Source organism: Telmatherina bonti, assembly GCF_933228915.1.
Source record: "Telmatherina bonti genome assembly, chromosome: 1".
Taxonomy (NCBI): Eukaryota; Metazoa; Chordata; class Actinopteri; order Atheriniformes; family Telmatherinidae; genus Telmatherina; species Telmatherina bonti.
The window spans coordinates 33,205,355-33,220,997 of record NC_136619.1 but is presented as its reverse complement, the minus strand read 5'-3'; the positions used below and the strand labels follow the sequence as shown (position 1 = coordinate 33,220,997).

General features: G+C 41.2%; 1 protein-coding gene across 1 annotated transcript; it reads left to right on the top strand.

Moving 5' to 3' along the window:
* The first annotated feature begins 1,016 nt into the window (after positions 1-1,016).
* On the top strand, positions 1,017-15,594 carry nnt2 (nicotinamide nucleotide transhydrogenase 2). The gene is made up of 21 exons (XM_079241292.1): positions 1,017-1,357; positions 2,129-2,358; positions 2,444-2,643; positions 2,740-2,827; positions 2,953-3,041; positions 3,144-3,331; positions 4,904-5,037; positions 5,170-5,361; positions 5,876-6,026; positions 6,455-6,616; positions 6,721-6,831; positions 6,919-7,064; positions 7,970-8,165; positions 8,852-9,085; positions 9,636-9,796; positions 10,983-11,162; positions 11,244-11,403; positions 14,247-14,328; positions 14,563-14,681; positions 15,011-15,126; positions 15,214-15,594. The coding sequence occupies exons 1-21, from the start codon at positions 1,228-1,230 to the stop codon at positions 15,358-15,360; spliced, it is 3,216 nt and encodes a 1,071-aa protein (XP_079097418.1). The 5' UTR covers positions 1,017-1,227; the 3' UTR covers positions 15,361-15,594.
* The last annotated feature ends 49 nt before the right edge of the window (positions 15,595-15,643 follow it).

Here is a 15,643-nt window from a genome sequence, read left to right as displayed (position 1 = left end):
AGCATTTAGTACATGTTAAAATTGGCCTATTGTAAACTGAAAGAAGAAAAAAAAAAGGAGGGGGGGGGGACGACGACGACGACGATATGATGTCTATGGGGACGACGATGAGGAAATAGTCATTGTTGTCCAACATTTTTTCTAAATAAACTTTTTTCCTGGCTCTCTGGCGTCATCTTGAGTCCTAAAATTAAATTACACAATCTACTGTGTCTAAAAAAAATTAAAACTCTATTTTGCTAGGTTTTTTTGTTTTTGTTTTTTTTTTTCATATATTTAAAAAAACAAACAAAAAACTAGACTATAACAAGAGTGTCAGTGCTTATCTGTATTTTGTAAAAACCTGAAGAAAAAAGTACTCAGTTGCTTTCTTGGTTTCTGACTTGTTAATCCAGGCTTTAATTCGCAGGTAGATAAACAAAGAGTTTATCTGCTTCGTGGGGGGGGGGGGGGTCATGGGTGAAGTCACGTGGTTGGCTATATATACAGAAATAGAGCAGCAGTGATATGGGAACGGAAGGTCGTCTGTCTGTGAGCAGAGAGTTGTTTTGGGTTGAACATCTTACAGGTGACCCCCCCTGCTGCTGAGGGATCGCTGAGCCATTAACCTGCTTTTTTTCTGGGAATCTAAAAGGCAAGTCTGAGATAGATCGCATTATCGAACAGTTAATCATCTTCTGTAGAAAAAATGAGTGGAGAATGAAGGACACTGACAGATTCTGGGACTGGTGAATGAATGGAAAAACTGCTCTGACTTCAAGCACTAAAAGTTCATGCTGTCACATCACATTATAACTTTTATTATATTTGAAGATCAGTACAGGATTTGTTTATTAAGGAAGTTGTATGTTTTCAGAGAGTTGTGTTCTTTAGTCCAATATGTCATCTGAGCACTGAGTCCTTGGCCACACCATTTAAAAGCAAGCAGGCCTGATTTGGCACAGTTTCCTCTGTGCCGTCATAAGTCCAGATCTCGCGTAGTGTGTAATCAAGCCTGGGACTTATGAGTGTGTGTGTTGTGTCCTGCAGAGCTGAAATGTCACTCTTCTGTCTGTAGGCCTTGCAGCACAGACAGCTCGACTGGGGGACTGGGGGAATTGAAAGACCTACCCGAGAGGATCAACATGCTCTGTGTTATCTGACAGCAGATGCAGAAGAAGTGTTAACATCTCATCAATCTCTGCTTGTTTGTGTTCACAGTCAAGACCCAGAGTCAGTCTTGGGGCCATGTCGACTCTCCTGCGCCACATCTCCAGCTCTTGTTTCTTTCTGTCCTATAGAAGAGTTCATCAGAAAATACCAGGGAGGAGGCATTTCAGGACTTTCCCTGTATTATGGGACCAAAAGGCTTCAAGAGGTAAAAATAAAATAAAATAAAATAAAAATGCGCAGCTGTAATAAAATCTTTCTGCCTAACCCTACGGTATTTATGACTGGGTTTGCATGCTTTCTTTCCTGGTTTGGATTTCCTCCTTGTCCGAGTTGAGGAATGAGAGCATAACAGTTCACTTAAGGACACTTTTGTTTTGGCCTGGATGAGTGGAAATTTCCTCAAACCTTGACATGCTTGCAGCAGGTTGCTTGAGATATTTCCAAAATAGGAAAAGCTGTTGTGAAAGAGGCTGTGTCTCCATTTGCTGACCTGTAGACGCTGCTAACATGTAAGAACATATGAGAGGTCAGTTAAAGGTGACATGTCAAATCTTAGCAGCTGTCTGGCTAGTTGTGTTTACAGATGTGTGCATATGCTGTCAGTTCACAGGGCACATGCTGCAGAGTGTTTGTGAGAGTTTTATGAGTTACGGAGAGCTTTTAGGTCTGATTTTTGAGTGTGTCTCTAGAAGTGCAGGCCTCTCTCTGTGTGGGATGGCTCAGGTCCAATCACCTGCTACTTATGTCACCATGGCGGCGAGGTCACCATGCCATGTATGGAGAAAAATGTGTAACCGGATGCTGCTCCAGCCCACACAGTCTCCACATACGTTTTCCTGTGTTGTAATATAAAAGCCTACAGAAGTGACCCTTATTTTTCATTTAATATTTTAAAAAGTATCTTGAAAAAGCCAATGTTGTTCAGAGAGAAGCTTAGGATTTGCAGAGTCAACTATCAGCTGGTTTGTGTGTTCAGGTGTACCCTACAAAGACTTGGTAGTTGGAGTTCCTAAGGAGACCGTACAGAATGAACGTCGTGTGGCGTTGTCTCCCGCTGGGGTCCAGGCGCTGGTCAAACAGGGCTTCAAGGTGCAGGTGGAGAGTGGAGCTGGAGACGAATCCAAGTTCTCTGACCAGCAGTACAGAGATGCAGGAGCCACAATCACTGATGTCAAGGGAGCTTTCGGATCAGATTTGGTCCTCAAGGTTGTACAGATCACTTGCCTTCTAATTACATCATCATTGTACAGTTTGAGTGAATTTATTTGTTCCATACTTTCGTTGGATTTAGGTTCGCGCCCCCAGTTTGAGCGAGGCAGACCTCCTGAAGCAAAAGTCTACATTGGTGAGCTTCATCTATCCGGCACAGAACCAAGATCTGATGACAAAGCTGTCAGATAGGCAGAGCACTGTGTTGGCCATGGACCAGGTGCCCAGAGTTACCATCGCACAGGGCTACGATGCACTCAGCTCCATGGCTAACATCGCTGGGTAAATAAAAATAAAGACAGATCAAAATAAATGAAGCTTGCAGAGGTTCAGGGTCATTTGGTTTGAATAAATGTAGCTTGGTATTTTGTTTTGTAGATACAAAGCTGTGGTTCTGGCTGCCAACCACTTTGGCAGGTTCTTCACTGGTCAGATCACAGCTGCAGGAAAAGTTCCTCCGGCAAAGGTAGTCTGCTGTAAAGAAAGCAAGTCAGCAAGAATGATTTATGTCTTCCAACAATATTTTCTTTCCCAATTTAATATGTTATATGGATTGAGTCTGGTACTTATTAATGTTTGTTTTGCACACAGGTTTTGGTTATTGGAGGTGGAGTGGCTGGTTTAGCAGCAGCAGGGGCAGCCAAGTCAATGGGAGCCATTGTCAGAGGATTTGACACCAGGTATAAGATGAAAAGAAAAAAGCACCTTATGTCTCAGACTGCAGACTTGGTGTTGATGGTTTGTGGGTTTTGATGATAAGCTGACTGCTTCTCACCTGTCAGGCCAGCAGCTCTGGAGCAGTTCAAGTCTTTTGGGGCAGAGCCTCTGGAAGTAGACATCAAAGAGTCTGGCGAGGGGGTTGGAGGTTACGCCAAAGAGATGTCAAAGGAGTTCATAGAGGCCGAGATGGCCCTTTTCGCCAAGCAGTGTAAAGAGGTCGACATCATCATTAGTACTGCCCTGATTCCAGGTTGGTCGTGTTCCCTGATTACTTCCATTTCTTTAGTCTTCATACTTGGATGTTTTTGTAGGGGTTTCCTTTCTTTTTTTTTTAAAATTTTTTTTTAGCTACAAAAAGACCTGAAATAGCGAGAGCCGTGTTGACAGCATGAGATGGGCAGACTCGTGATGTTGCAAACACTTTATGGTGCTCTTACTGGATATTTTGTCTTTTTCTGTCTTGTTTTGTTTGTGTAAAAAAGACAGTTCAAGATTTATTTGTTTTTGTTAAAGAAATCTCCAGTATGAGTGCAAAACTTCAGCCTACGCTGAACAATTTTCACCTCATTGCAGAGATGCTTTACTTCATGCCAGGAAGGTGAAAAAATGAGTTGAGCGGAAATAATGCTGGCTTTCCTTTTCACTCAAAGTGAAAAGTCCAATGACATTTTGGCTACCATAAACGTTAAACTAATGAGTTACTTGCTGTTTGATGAGAGAGCGAATGCATAAATTTAGTTTCTGCACACTGGGCAACCAAACTTCTTTACATATTTTCTGCAAGGCATTATTCGTCCTCCTATGGTGTGGGGGTGTAAAATGTTCATCTTCCATAAAAGTGTAAAAAGAGAAGAGAAAAAAACCCCAAAACGCTTTCTTTCATGACTGTAGTTAAATTTCTGTAATTCCCTTGAGAATTCCCTTTTTGTTAAACACTTGGGGTCATAGTCTGTACTCCACGCATGTTTTCTGTTGTGTTACTTTACTTGATCTCAGTTGCCAAGTTAAAGTTCTTTTTAATAAAGCAAGTGTTTATTTAGAAGATGATGTTTGCACTTCTGTAATAATGGACCCTGAAGCCATGCTTAAGCAGCTTGTGGTTGACAAGTTGATACTGAGTAAGCATGTGTCTCTGTGGGTTCTCACTTGTCACTTTGGCTCTCTAAATGTTTTTCTGCACTCTTTAAGACCAAACATCAGTTAATGTGTTTCTACGTAACCCTGATTCTGAGAGAAACTGGTTGGGTGTATGTGTTAGGCTAATAAAAAGCAAACAAATACGTAATTATGTACTTTATTTGTAGACACTTTGTAACCAAAATAGGTTTTGTTTCAGCTACATTTAATTTAACATACCTGGTTTTGTATTTCAGTAATGCACAAAGACTGAACAATAAATAATTTACCATTTTGTTATGTTTCTGTTACTTTTCACAATATTCAGAGGGCATTCTGAACTTTTTCTCACACATTTGTTACCAGACTGGAGATGCTTGGCCTGTTTGTGGTCTGGTCTCTTTTTCCACATCCTTAACTATTTTCTATAATGTGTTAAAAACTTTAAATGCAGAATTGAAAGTAGAATAACAAGTGATAGAAATGAATGACATTTAACATTAAATGGCTTGGGTTTTTGCTGTCTCCACTGAAATAAAACTCAAAGTAAACGTGACAATTGCTGGCATTTTTTTTTTTTTTTTTTACCTCTTTTCTTGTTATGATTATTTTCAACTTCCTCCCACCTTTGATGTTTGATTTATTTTCCATTTTAATGAAGTGAATTTTATCTCACTTGCGTGTCTGTGGCCATGTTCCCATCCAGGAAGGACGGCACCCATTCTGATTAGGAAGGAGTTTGTGGAGTCGATGAAGGATGGCTCCGTGGTGGTGGATCTGGCTGCGGAGGCTGGAGGCAACATTGAAACCACCAGGCCTGGAGACCTGCATGTTCACAAGGTGACGTTCCTGCATGCTTTGATCAAAGAGAAAAACTAAAGAAATTCAGAATGGTTATAAAGATGTGTCTGCTTCTAATACCGCCGTGAAAAATTAACAGATGTACGTCTGTCTTTCTTTTTAATTGACAAGGGAGTAACGCACATCGGGTACACAGACCTTCCCAGTCGCATGGCCACCCAAGCCAGTACCCTCTATTCAAACAACATCCTGAAGCTGCTGAAGGCCATTAGTCCAGACAAGGAATACTTCCACTTTGAGCCCACTGAAGAATTTGACTATGGAACAATTGATCATGTCATCCGTGGCACTCTTGTCATGAAGGTTGGTTTTTATTTGCTGTAAAAATCTTCTTTCTCTGCTGGCATCCTCCAACCTCTCTGAGCATGAGCAATCAGATCCTATCAAGCTGAGATACTGGACCAAATAAGTACCAAAAAACCCATTCCCAGCTGGGAATGTACCAGCAAGAATGTTATAAACGTTTCAAAACATACTTTTCCAGGAATTCTGGCTTTGACATATTGTTTATGACAGTGAAAGCATGCAACATCAACAGGACATATCAATTTACCCTGACTTAAACTAAGCATTTTTCAACCCCCTTAAAAGATCATTTATTTTTCAAAACCTCTGCTAACTGGTTTGTGATTGCTGTTTATTCAGAATAATCCCCTGTGCAGTTTCTGAGTTTGTATTTCGAGGGACCCACCATGCAGCTGAGATCTTCCGCTGTGCTAAACTCCAAAGTTTTGATTTCTGTTTCTCACGCTAAAACTTTGTGGGCACCCTCTTTGTTTTCACATGGGGTCTTTTGTGTGTTTTCTGGCATGTCTAGGATGGCAAGAACTTGTTCCCATCTCCCCTCCCTAAAACACCCCCCCCTGCCCCAGTGAAACAGAAAACTGTTGCGGAGTTGGAGGCTGAAAAAGCTGCAACGGTTTCCCCCTTCAACCGCACCATGACCTCTGCTGGTGTCTACACTGCAGGTCAGACGCAAACACACAGATGCATGCAAAAATATTCAGACCTAGACATGTTACTATGTTTAACATAATTTTTTACGTGACCATTCCAGTTAAGATTAGGCTGTGGTATGATCACCCAGTTGACCCTTCACTGGATTAAGCAGTTAGGATAATGAATGAATGAAGGTTGATATCTGGTTATACACTTTTTATTTTAGAGGGGGTTATGAACTGAGTGCTTCATCATCATTTTGAATAGAAAGATTACTCCTTTGTCACTGCATAAAGCTTGAGTTTCTAACTATTTTGTAAGATCAATTGTTAGAAATGCAAAAAGGGAAAAAAAACCCCAAAAAACTGCTCATTTTGTCTGGTACAGGAACACGGAAAGGAACTGTTGACTGGCATAGTGTTAGAGCAACATGTCTCTGCTGTGTGCCCCCCCGCAGGTGTATCCACGTGTCTCGCTCTGGGTATCATCTCCCCAAATGCAGCTTTCACTCAAATGGTTACAACCTTTGGTTTGGCTGGGATTGTGGGATACCACACTGTGTGGGGAGTGACTCCTGCTCTGCACTCGCCTCTCATGTCCGTGACGAACGCCATCTCAGGTCAGAAGTTGGTACACAGTGATATGGCGACATTTGGGAGCCTCATACAAATATGTCTTTGCTATTTTTTTTTTTTTTTGTTTGTTTTCTGTTTCTCGTCTCAGGTGTGACTGCAGTGGGGGGTTTGGTGCTGATGGGTGGGGGACTAACACCCTCCAGCCTGCCTGAGAGTCTCGCTCTGGCTGCTGCCTTTGTTTCCTCCATCAACATTGCCGGTCTGACACGCATCACAAAAATAACACGAGAGTATGATTAATTGCCTGCACACGCCATTAATTCTCTTTATTTTTATGTGTGTGCAGGTGGTTTTCAGATCACCCAGAGAATGCTGGACATGTTCAAGCGTCCCACTGACCCTCCAGAATATAATTACCTTTATGCACTGCCTGGGGCAGCTTTTGTTGGAGGATACGGCGCCTCGCTGGCTGCTGGATACAACATTGAGCAGGTGATGGGGAAATCCACCACATCTTTCTCACATATGTTCCCATTAATAATATTTTCAATTGTAATTGATGAGAAGCATTTTTTAAAATGATTTTTATTTTAATCTTGTTGAACTAGTTCTGTTTATTTATAGTAAGATTTTTTTCCTCCTTTCAGTGTTGGTCAGTTTTTTTTTTTTTTTTTTAAATAAATAAGGCAGGTAAACTGATCGCAACAAACTCCAAAACAGAATATTAAGGCAATGAAATCCCATAATTTAGGTTCATTAAAGCTCTAGTATCAAAATCTACATTATTTTTTAGTGGAATCAAATCAAAGTGAATTGCATTGTCTTCATCACCTTTAAAAAAAGGTATTTCTAATCAGAAAGTAGCCTCCACCACGTTTCTCTAACCCAGAGGTGTCCAGGTCCAGTCCTCGAGAGCCACAATCCTGCAGGTTTTCCATGTATCCCTGCTCCAACACACCTGATGCATATTAAGCAGTCATTAAGTCAGAACTTTGCAAGCTATTGGATCCAGGTGCGTTGGAGCAGAGATACATGGAAGACTTGCAGGACAGCGGTCCTCAAGGACTGATCCTTGCTCTAACCCAACACCCGTAACAAAGCCAGCCTATTTACTTTCTTTTGTAACCTATTTTTGTGTGGTAGTAGACAGGTATATTCAGCTCTGTTTAATTTGTGCAGTTATACATCACTGTGTCTTACTTAATTAACCTTCTTGATTATAAAAAAAAAAAAAAAAAAAATTTGTTTGTTCTTACATGACTCTGAGATAACATTTAAATATTTACATAACTTCAGTCCAGTGGCTTAGTCAATTAAATCTAACCAGACTGGTTTAATAAGTACTAAATTATTAAATCAAATGAACTCTGACTGGTTGACCTTTTTGAAAACCTTAGATGATGTACTTGGGCTCAGGCTTGTGCTGTGTCGGGGCCCTGGCAGGCCTCTCTGCCCAGGGCACTTCTCGTCTGGGGAACGCTCTGGGCATGATGGGAGTGGCAGGAGGCCTTGCTGCCACCATCGGTGCCCTCAAACCCTCACCGGAGCTGTTGTCTCAGATGTCCCTGGCCATGGCCACTGGGGGAACCCTGGGTAGGTGGCTCCGTTCTTCTGCACTGACTGTTGTTTATTTCACCACTGGTCTATTTAGCTTCAGAGCAGGAAACTGTCGTCCACCATCTAAAACCCTTAGAAGTGTTATAATGTGAAGGTGACTTATGACCTCTCAAGTTTAGTTTCCACTTAAAAAGAATTTAAAGTAAACTTTGTGCATTTCTCCTTTGAAGTCTAAGTTTGTTTAGAGAATTACAAGACCATCATGAATGAGTTATATCTTAATAACTGTGCTTGTGCATGCTCCAGTCTTTAGTTGGAGGTATTTCTTTTGCTAATTCATAACAGAACATCAATCATCCTAATTTAGAAAGCAGGATGATAAATGACGCTGTAATCAACTTGCATATACACTCAGGCAGAAGTGCATGGGGTTTACCCAGTGCTAGCATCCCTACGTGTTTGAGAAAACATAATTAAATACTTACCTGAGAGTTCATTAGATTCGCTTTGAAGATCAGGCCCCATAATAGAAAACAGGTGTTTGCCTTGCAGCCATTAGCTCTTCAGGTTTTGCCTCTCAAATGATTTTTGTAGTTGGCCAACATGCATGAGAAGTTAGGTTCTGGTTTGTGACTTTGCCAGATGTAGTAATTCACTGAATCACCATTACCCCCCTTCCCCTCCCCACCTCCTTTGGACTGATCTTCATGTCTCTGCTGCAGGTCTTACCATTGCCAAGAAGATTGAAATCACAGACTTGCCCCAGCTGGTGGCAGCCTTCCACAGTCTTGTAGGACTGGCTGCTGTTCTCACCTGCATTGCCGAGTTCATGATTGAGTACCCTCACCTTGACGCTCACCCAGCTGCGGGTGTACTCAAGACTGTGGCCTACCTGGGCACCTACATCGGAGGTGTCACTTTCAGTGGATCTCTGGTGGCCTATGGAAAGCTGCAAGGTAACGGCTGAAAATGAAAGTATTTATAGCATCTATGGAGTCCAACATGTGAGACAGCCTGACTGTCTCTTTCAGATCATTGCTCCTCTTTTGACAGATGCACAAATATCTGCATAAACACACAACTTTATGTTCTCGTGTCCTGATTGTCCCTTTCATCTAGTTAAAGCCAAAGATCCTCTGCTAAATCCAGGCCGAGACTGGGGCTTTGTGTGCATGTGCCAGTAGCCTTTTTACATTGCAGAGCGTCTGATCAAGGGGAACACATGAGAAGCTCTCTGGTTATTTGTTATATGCAGGGCAGGGCAGCGGTTGCGTGGCTGTGGTTGATGGAGGGCTTTCTGGCTGATTTGTGGATACGGCAGACTCTCCCACAGTCGGATTGAATTAGAGGCCTCCACAGAGAAGTCTGGGGGGGGGTTCAAAGATATTTGACACTGATTAAGAGAAAAGTGCACTTACTTGTTTTATGTTGCCAATTATGTCCCTTCATCCCTACAAATGAGTGACAATAACTTCAGCCCTTTTATGAAATTGTTTTTGTATGTAGGCATCCTAGACTCGGCCCCCCTGCTGTTGCCTGGTCGACACATGTTAAACGCAGGTCTGATGACGGCATCCGTGGGAGGCATGGTGCCCTTTATGCTCAGTTCCAGCTATGGTACCGGCATGGGGTGTCTGCTGGGAGTGTCTGGGCTTTCCACTGTTATGGTGAGTTTCAGTGATTGAATTAGCCGCTATAGCGGATGAAGCCAAAACATGCTCAAAGTAATGGCTCTTATTATGTGCAGCTGCTTTTATTTAAGGATATTGTGCTGTTTTTAAGAGGCCAATTTTTCATTTCTGATTTGGAATATTTAACCGTCTATGTTAATAAAATCTTTTTTTTTTTTTTATCTGGCACAACTTTTGCCACTTACTGATACTAAGTGAATAAAAGTCACTGACTGAGTAACTTTTAAGCCTCCAATGTCCACACCTCCCAGCCAATCCTCATGGGCAGAGAACACGCGGAGTGTGCGCACATGATAACAGTTCGATGTAGTCTAAACCAACTTTCCCCCAAATCTGACTGTATGTCTGGAGTCTGACTACAGCCTAAACTAACCTTCAACTGTAGTCAGGCTGCAATCTGCAAAGTCTCAACAAAGCATGTTACGAACTACTATTCACCCATTTGGCACACGAGAACATTATGCTGTTCTTATATAAAGTTTAACCTTAGCATTAATAAAGATTTCCAATAATATGAATATAGATGAATATATAAATGATTGGGTGAAGAGTTCCTGAACAACGGTAAATATTGTTAAACTACAGGTAAGAATAAAATGAATATCACTGCATCCAAATCAGAAGCTATTTTAAATTCAATTGGGTGGATCAGGGGCCGTAGTCATCAACAATCTTAGGGTGAGATTTTAAGTGCAAAAAATTTGTGGAATTTAGTCCTACTTTTGGGATTGCACAGTGGCGTAGTGGTTAGCACTGTGGCCTCACAGCAAGAAGGTGGAGTTATCTTCTACCCGTGTATGTGTGAGTTTTCTCCAGCTTCCTCCCACCGTCCAAAGACATGATTTTAGGTAAATTGGTTACTCTAAATTGTCCCTTGGAGTGAGTGTGAGCGTGAATGGTGGTTTGTCTGTCTGTGTTGGCCCTGTGATGGACTGGCTACCGGTCCGTGGTGTACCCTGCTGGGATAGACTCCAGCTTTCATGTGATCCTTAACCGGACTAAGCAGTTCAGGAAATGACTAACTAGTCCTACTCTTAAACTTAAAAAGCTATTTATCAAAGTTCTCAAACCAAAGAATCACCTTTGCTAACCTAGGAGTAATTCTAAGAAGTTTGATAAATATGGCTCCGGATGTTCGTTCAACTTTTTCTTTATCTTCCAGGGTGTAACACTGACAGCAGCCATCGGGGGTGCTGACATGCCTGTGGTCATCACTGTGTTGAACAGCTACTCAGGATGGGCTCTTTGTGCTGAAGGCTTCTTGTTGGACAACAATCTCATGACTATTGTTGGAGCCCTGATTGGCTCCTCTGGTGCCATCCTGTCTTACATCATGTGTGTGGTGAGTAGCAGTGCATTTCTTACAGTGTGCATGAATTAAGATGATGAACTAGTTATCTGAGATGATGTGTTTCCTTCTCAGGCTATGAACCGCTCACTGCCCAATGTGATCCTGGGGGGCTATGGCACCACCTCTACAGCGGGTGGTAAGCCCATGGAGATTGTTGGCACTCACACTGAGGTCAATGTGGATCAAACCGTTGACATAATTAAAGAGGCCAACAGCATCATCATTACACCAGGTACAGATGATACAAGCAGCATGACATTCATAAACAGGACCTGCTAGATATTTATAATAAATGTTGATTTATGATTAGAGGCTACAATTTGAAGAGTTTGCTCTGAAATAATCTTTATGTCCTTGAGTCAGTTTTTTTCTAGTGGGTAAAAACACACAAAAATCAATTAACACAAACAAAATTTATATGTCAACACCCCTGCACACGAGAAAAACATGACATACATTCAACTTCATGCCAATCCGGTAGGCAGCAAAACTGCTGGATACAATAGAATATGAGTTTATTAATCCCTAAGGGGGACTTTTGCTTCTTTATAATAATAAATAACTGAAGCTTTACATACCATAAATAAACATAAAGATGAAGTAGGACATGATAAAAAATGAATATCAATCAATCAATCAAACTTTATTAATGAAGCGGTTTTCCAGCATAAAATATGTGACTCAAAGCGCTTTACAGTTTAAAATCAGACATAAAGGAAACACACAAACAGACACATTATATAAAAAGACACCTCCAACCCCCCCTTTTAAATACATCTAAATAAGAGAGGTAAGGGCAGACAGACCAGTGGTGGAAATAAAAAAATAAAAAATGAATAAATATATAAATAAATGATTAAAAATGAATTGGCAGGGATGACATTCTGTACTGTGTTGTGTAGAGAATATGCCACGATATTAATTATGTTGCAGCTTTTGCAATAATCTTTGAATAAATGATCCTTTTTTTTTAAAAAAATTTAAAAAAAAATTTTTTATTACCGTAGACCAGGGGTGCCGAAAGTCGGTCTTTAAAGGCCGCTGTCCTGCTGGTTTTCCATGTATCCCTGTTCCAACACACCTGGTTTTCATTGAATGGATACATCAGCCAGTTAAGTTCTGCACTATGACTGATTAGTTTGAGCCAAGTGTGTTGGAGCAGGGATACATGGAAAACCTGCAGGATTGTGGCTCTCGAGGACTGGACCTAAATTCCTCTTCCAATGGCAATAAATATGTGGCCCATAAAAATTTCCCAACACGGTCTCTCTTAAGAATTTGTTTTATATCCAGAAACCTTTTTTTTTTTTTTTTTTTTTTTTAAATTTAATTGCTCCTGTGAAGTCATGTTTGCGATCTTTGCAGCCACAAATTCAGAGAAGCATCTTTGGCCCTCATGGACAAGTGCAGATCACAGAAATTAGACATAGACGTAAAGACCATTAACTGCCTCCTAGCTGTCAATCTGCCAGAAGAACACCAAAGAGACACTTAAACTGAATGCAAATTGTACTTTGCTATTTGTGGGAGGTGACTTCAAGCTCAGAAGGAAATATTTCTCCTCAAGACAAAAAGATTTTTTTTTTCTTTTAAACCTTTGTTTTAACTTGTTAGTCACTGATGGCTCTGAAACACAAGACATAAGGAAGCATTTGAGAGACATGGGCATAGAAATATTCTCTGATATAAGAAGGGAACGTGGGATACCACTGTAACATCGCATTATCTCCTCACTGCATCCCTCTCTGCTCTCCAGCTGCGCCTTTTCAGACTGTCTGGTTGAGTTACAACATCTGTCTCCTGTATGATTAACTTCACCTGACAAAAGGTTGACTCCAATTTCGCTGCCAAAATGTGGATCGAAACTTCAGATACGGAGAAGCTGAAATCTTTTGGGAATGCTTTGAAGGTGGTGATTAATTAAACTGAGGACAGCATGGCATGGCGAACCACAAGAGGGGGTAGTGTACTCACAAATAATCCTACAATCATCTGTCTACAAACAGTGAAAAATGATGGCTGAGATCATGGCCGCAGCTTGATTTATTAAAAAAAAGAGCCAGACTTGTCATCCAGCTGAGTAGTTGTTTAGCAGCCTGAGCAAGAGGAACCACTCTGAGTGTCTTGGATGCTGGGATTGCAGTTGTTTTCCAATGGCTCCAGACCAACGCAAGGACAGCTGTGTGGTCCAACATGCTGCTTTGATTAGAGAAACAGTGAAAAGTCGTAGGAGCTATTGAGTCCAGACCCGAGACTTCTCCATGCACTGCCAACAACAAAGTACTGCAGTGAGGAAACAGAAGGCTCTGGTTGTCAAGGGATTCTGAAGATACGGGTTCTGAGTGACTGACTTCAAAAAGCTTGACAAGGGATATTGCTGAAGGGTATCTGACCACCAGAGTTAAACAAGGGCAATGCAGTCGGGTAAAAACAGTTCTTTGCACGCAGGGGTCCCAGATGACCCCTACACGTGGTTAAGTTTCTTAGAAAAATGCAACACAGACCATTGAGCCTCAACGATTGTAATAAAGGGGGAAGACTTGTGGTTGATGAGAACAAAAGAAGAATGATCGGTTTTATCATGATCCTGTTGGACCACTGTGCTTGTATTTAACAATGGACAAAAACAGTGAGTCAGCTTGAAAAAGCACAAATCCAGAGGATGAAATGCTGTTTCATAACAAACTAAAAGCACTCTGCCAAGCCATTGTATTATTAACTTTTGCTAACTATTATGGGCATTACTTTTGCCCATAATAATCCCAAACTTTTTAAGTTTGGGATTATTTTGCCACTAAAGCTTCTATGTCCTTTAAAAAATCCCTGGATCCAGGCAGTGATCCAGATCTAATCACTTGTTCCTCATTTCATTTCTGTGCTTTCTTGAAAACATAATCAAAATCCCTCCAAAACGTTTTGAGTTACGATGCTAACAGACACACTAACAAGGCCAACATGATCACGCCTTGTTAGATGCAACAGATGAGCGAGGGTCTCTGAACATGACTGGAATGTATCTTTGTTTAGCATGCCTCATTTCAGGTGTTTGTTTCTGTGTTTATGTTCATTGTTCAGGCTGGGGTCTGTGTGCAGCCAAGGCCCAGTACCCAATTGCAGACATGGTGAAGATGTTGAGGGAACAGGGCAAGACTGTCAGGTAAGTCCCGCCCCCCCCATCCAAAAGCCATTCTGTGTAAAAACAAAACAACAATAAAAGCTATCCTAGCTTTCAGTTAAATTATACATTTTCTATTTTCATGCCATTTACAACATAAAAACATGTTTAAAAATAGACAATTGCATTTTAAATGATTACGTAACAGCAGCTTGGTACCAGTGGTTACACAGTCTTGAGTTTCCTGTCCGCATCGGCTTTGATCTTCTGTGGCAGGTTTGGCATCCACCCAGTGGCTGGTCGCATGCCGGGCCAGCTGAACGTGCTCCTGGCTGAAGCGGGCGTTCCCTATGATGTTGTCCTGGAGATGGATGAGATCAACGATGACTTCCCAGGCAAACTCTTTTTAAAATAAATTCTCCAAAGAACTGTTTTATTTATTGCAGTGTGGTTATCACTTTGGCAGGACAGTGTCAGATAGAATTACTATATCAGTTTTTGTGTATTAAACACGTCCACATCTCATCTACACTTGGAGCGGCCGTGCGAGTGTGTGTGAATATTTAGACTTGCCATGTTACTTTGACAGAAGTTGTTTTCTTAGCAACCAGTGTTTCGTTTGGGACACATGGTTTTGTTTATGACGGAGGGAGATGGGTGTGGTGCTGGGATTAGTGTGTTCCTCTGTCTTGTGTATGAATTTGTAAATGTTTTCGACCTACAGAGACAGACTTGACGCTGGTCATCGGAGCGAATGACACAGTAAATTCTGCAGCACAAGAAGACCCCAACTCTATTATTGCGGGCATGCCAGTCCTGGAAGTGTGGAAGTCCAAACAGGTTCCTCCAGCATCCTTTTATGACTAATGAAAAGTCTATGAACAAAACGTCTCTGGATTCATAGTATTTTCTTTCTCCGTTTTGCAGGTGATCGTGATGAAGCGTACGTTGGGTGTGGGATACGCTGCAGTTGACAATCCCATTTTCTACAAACCCAACACATCCATGTTACTGGGAGATGCTAAGAAGACCTGTGACAACCTTCAAGCCAAGATCAGAGAGGTCTTTTATTAGCAGCTACTTATTGTTTCATGGAAAAAACAAAAACATGTTAGCAGAACCTGTATTTCCATCGTTGGCTCAAAGGATCTATATTTTCAGAAATTCATTGGATCTGCAAGAAATTAATCTAAATTTCTAGTTTGCCTAAGACTGTTATGGTTATTATATTTCTGTTCTGAAAATTAGGAGACATGCACAACTAAAGAACAAATGTGAAATAATTTGTAAATAAAATATTTAAATGTATTTTAAGTCCTTTTCTTTGCAAATGACAGGCATGCCGTTTAAGTGTGTA

Bases quoted from the DNA above. Each gene is read 5' to 3' on its own strand.
- nnt2 (XM_079241292.1), top strand. From the start codon at position 1,228: ATGTCGACTCTCCTGCGCCACATCTCCAGCTCTTGTTTCTTTCTGTCC. The intron at 3,332-4,903 runs GTTGGTCGTGTT...GTTCCCATCCAG, and splicing joins TAGTACTGCCCTGATTCCAG to GAAGGACGGCACCCATTCTG. The intron at 11,404-14,246 runs GTACAGATGATA...TTCATTGTTCAG, and splicing joins CAGCATCATCATTACACCAG to GCTGGGGTCTGTGTGCAGCC.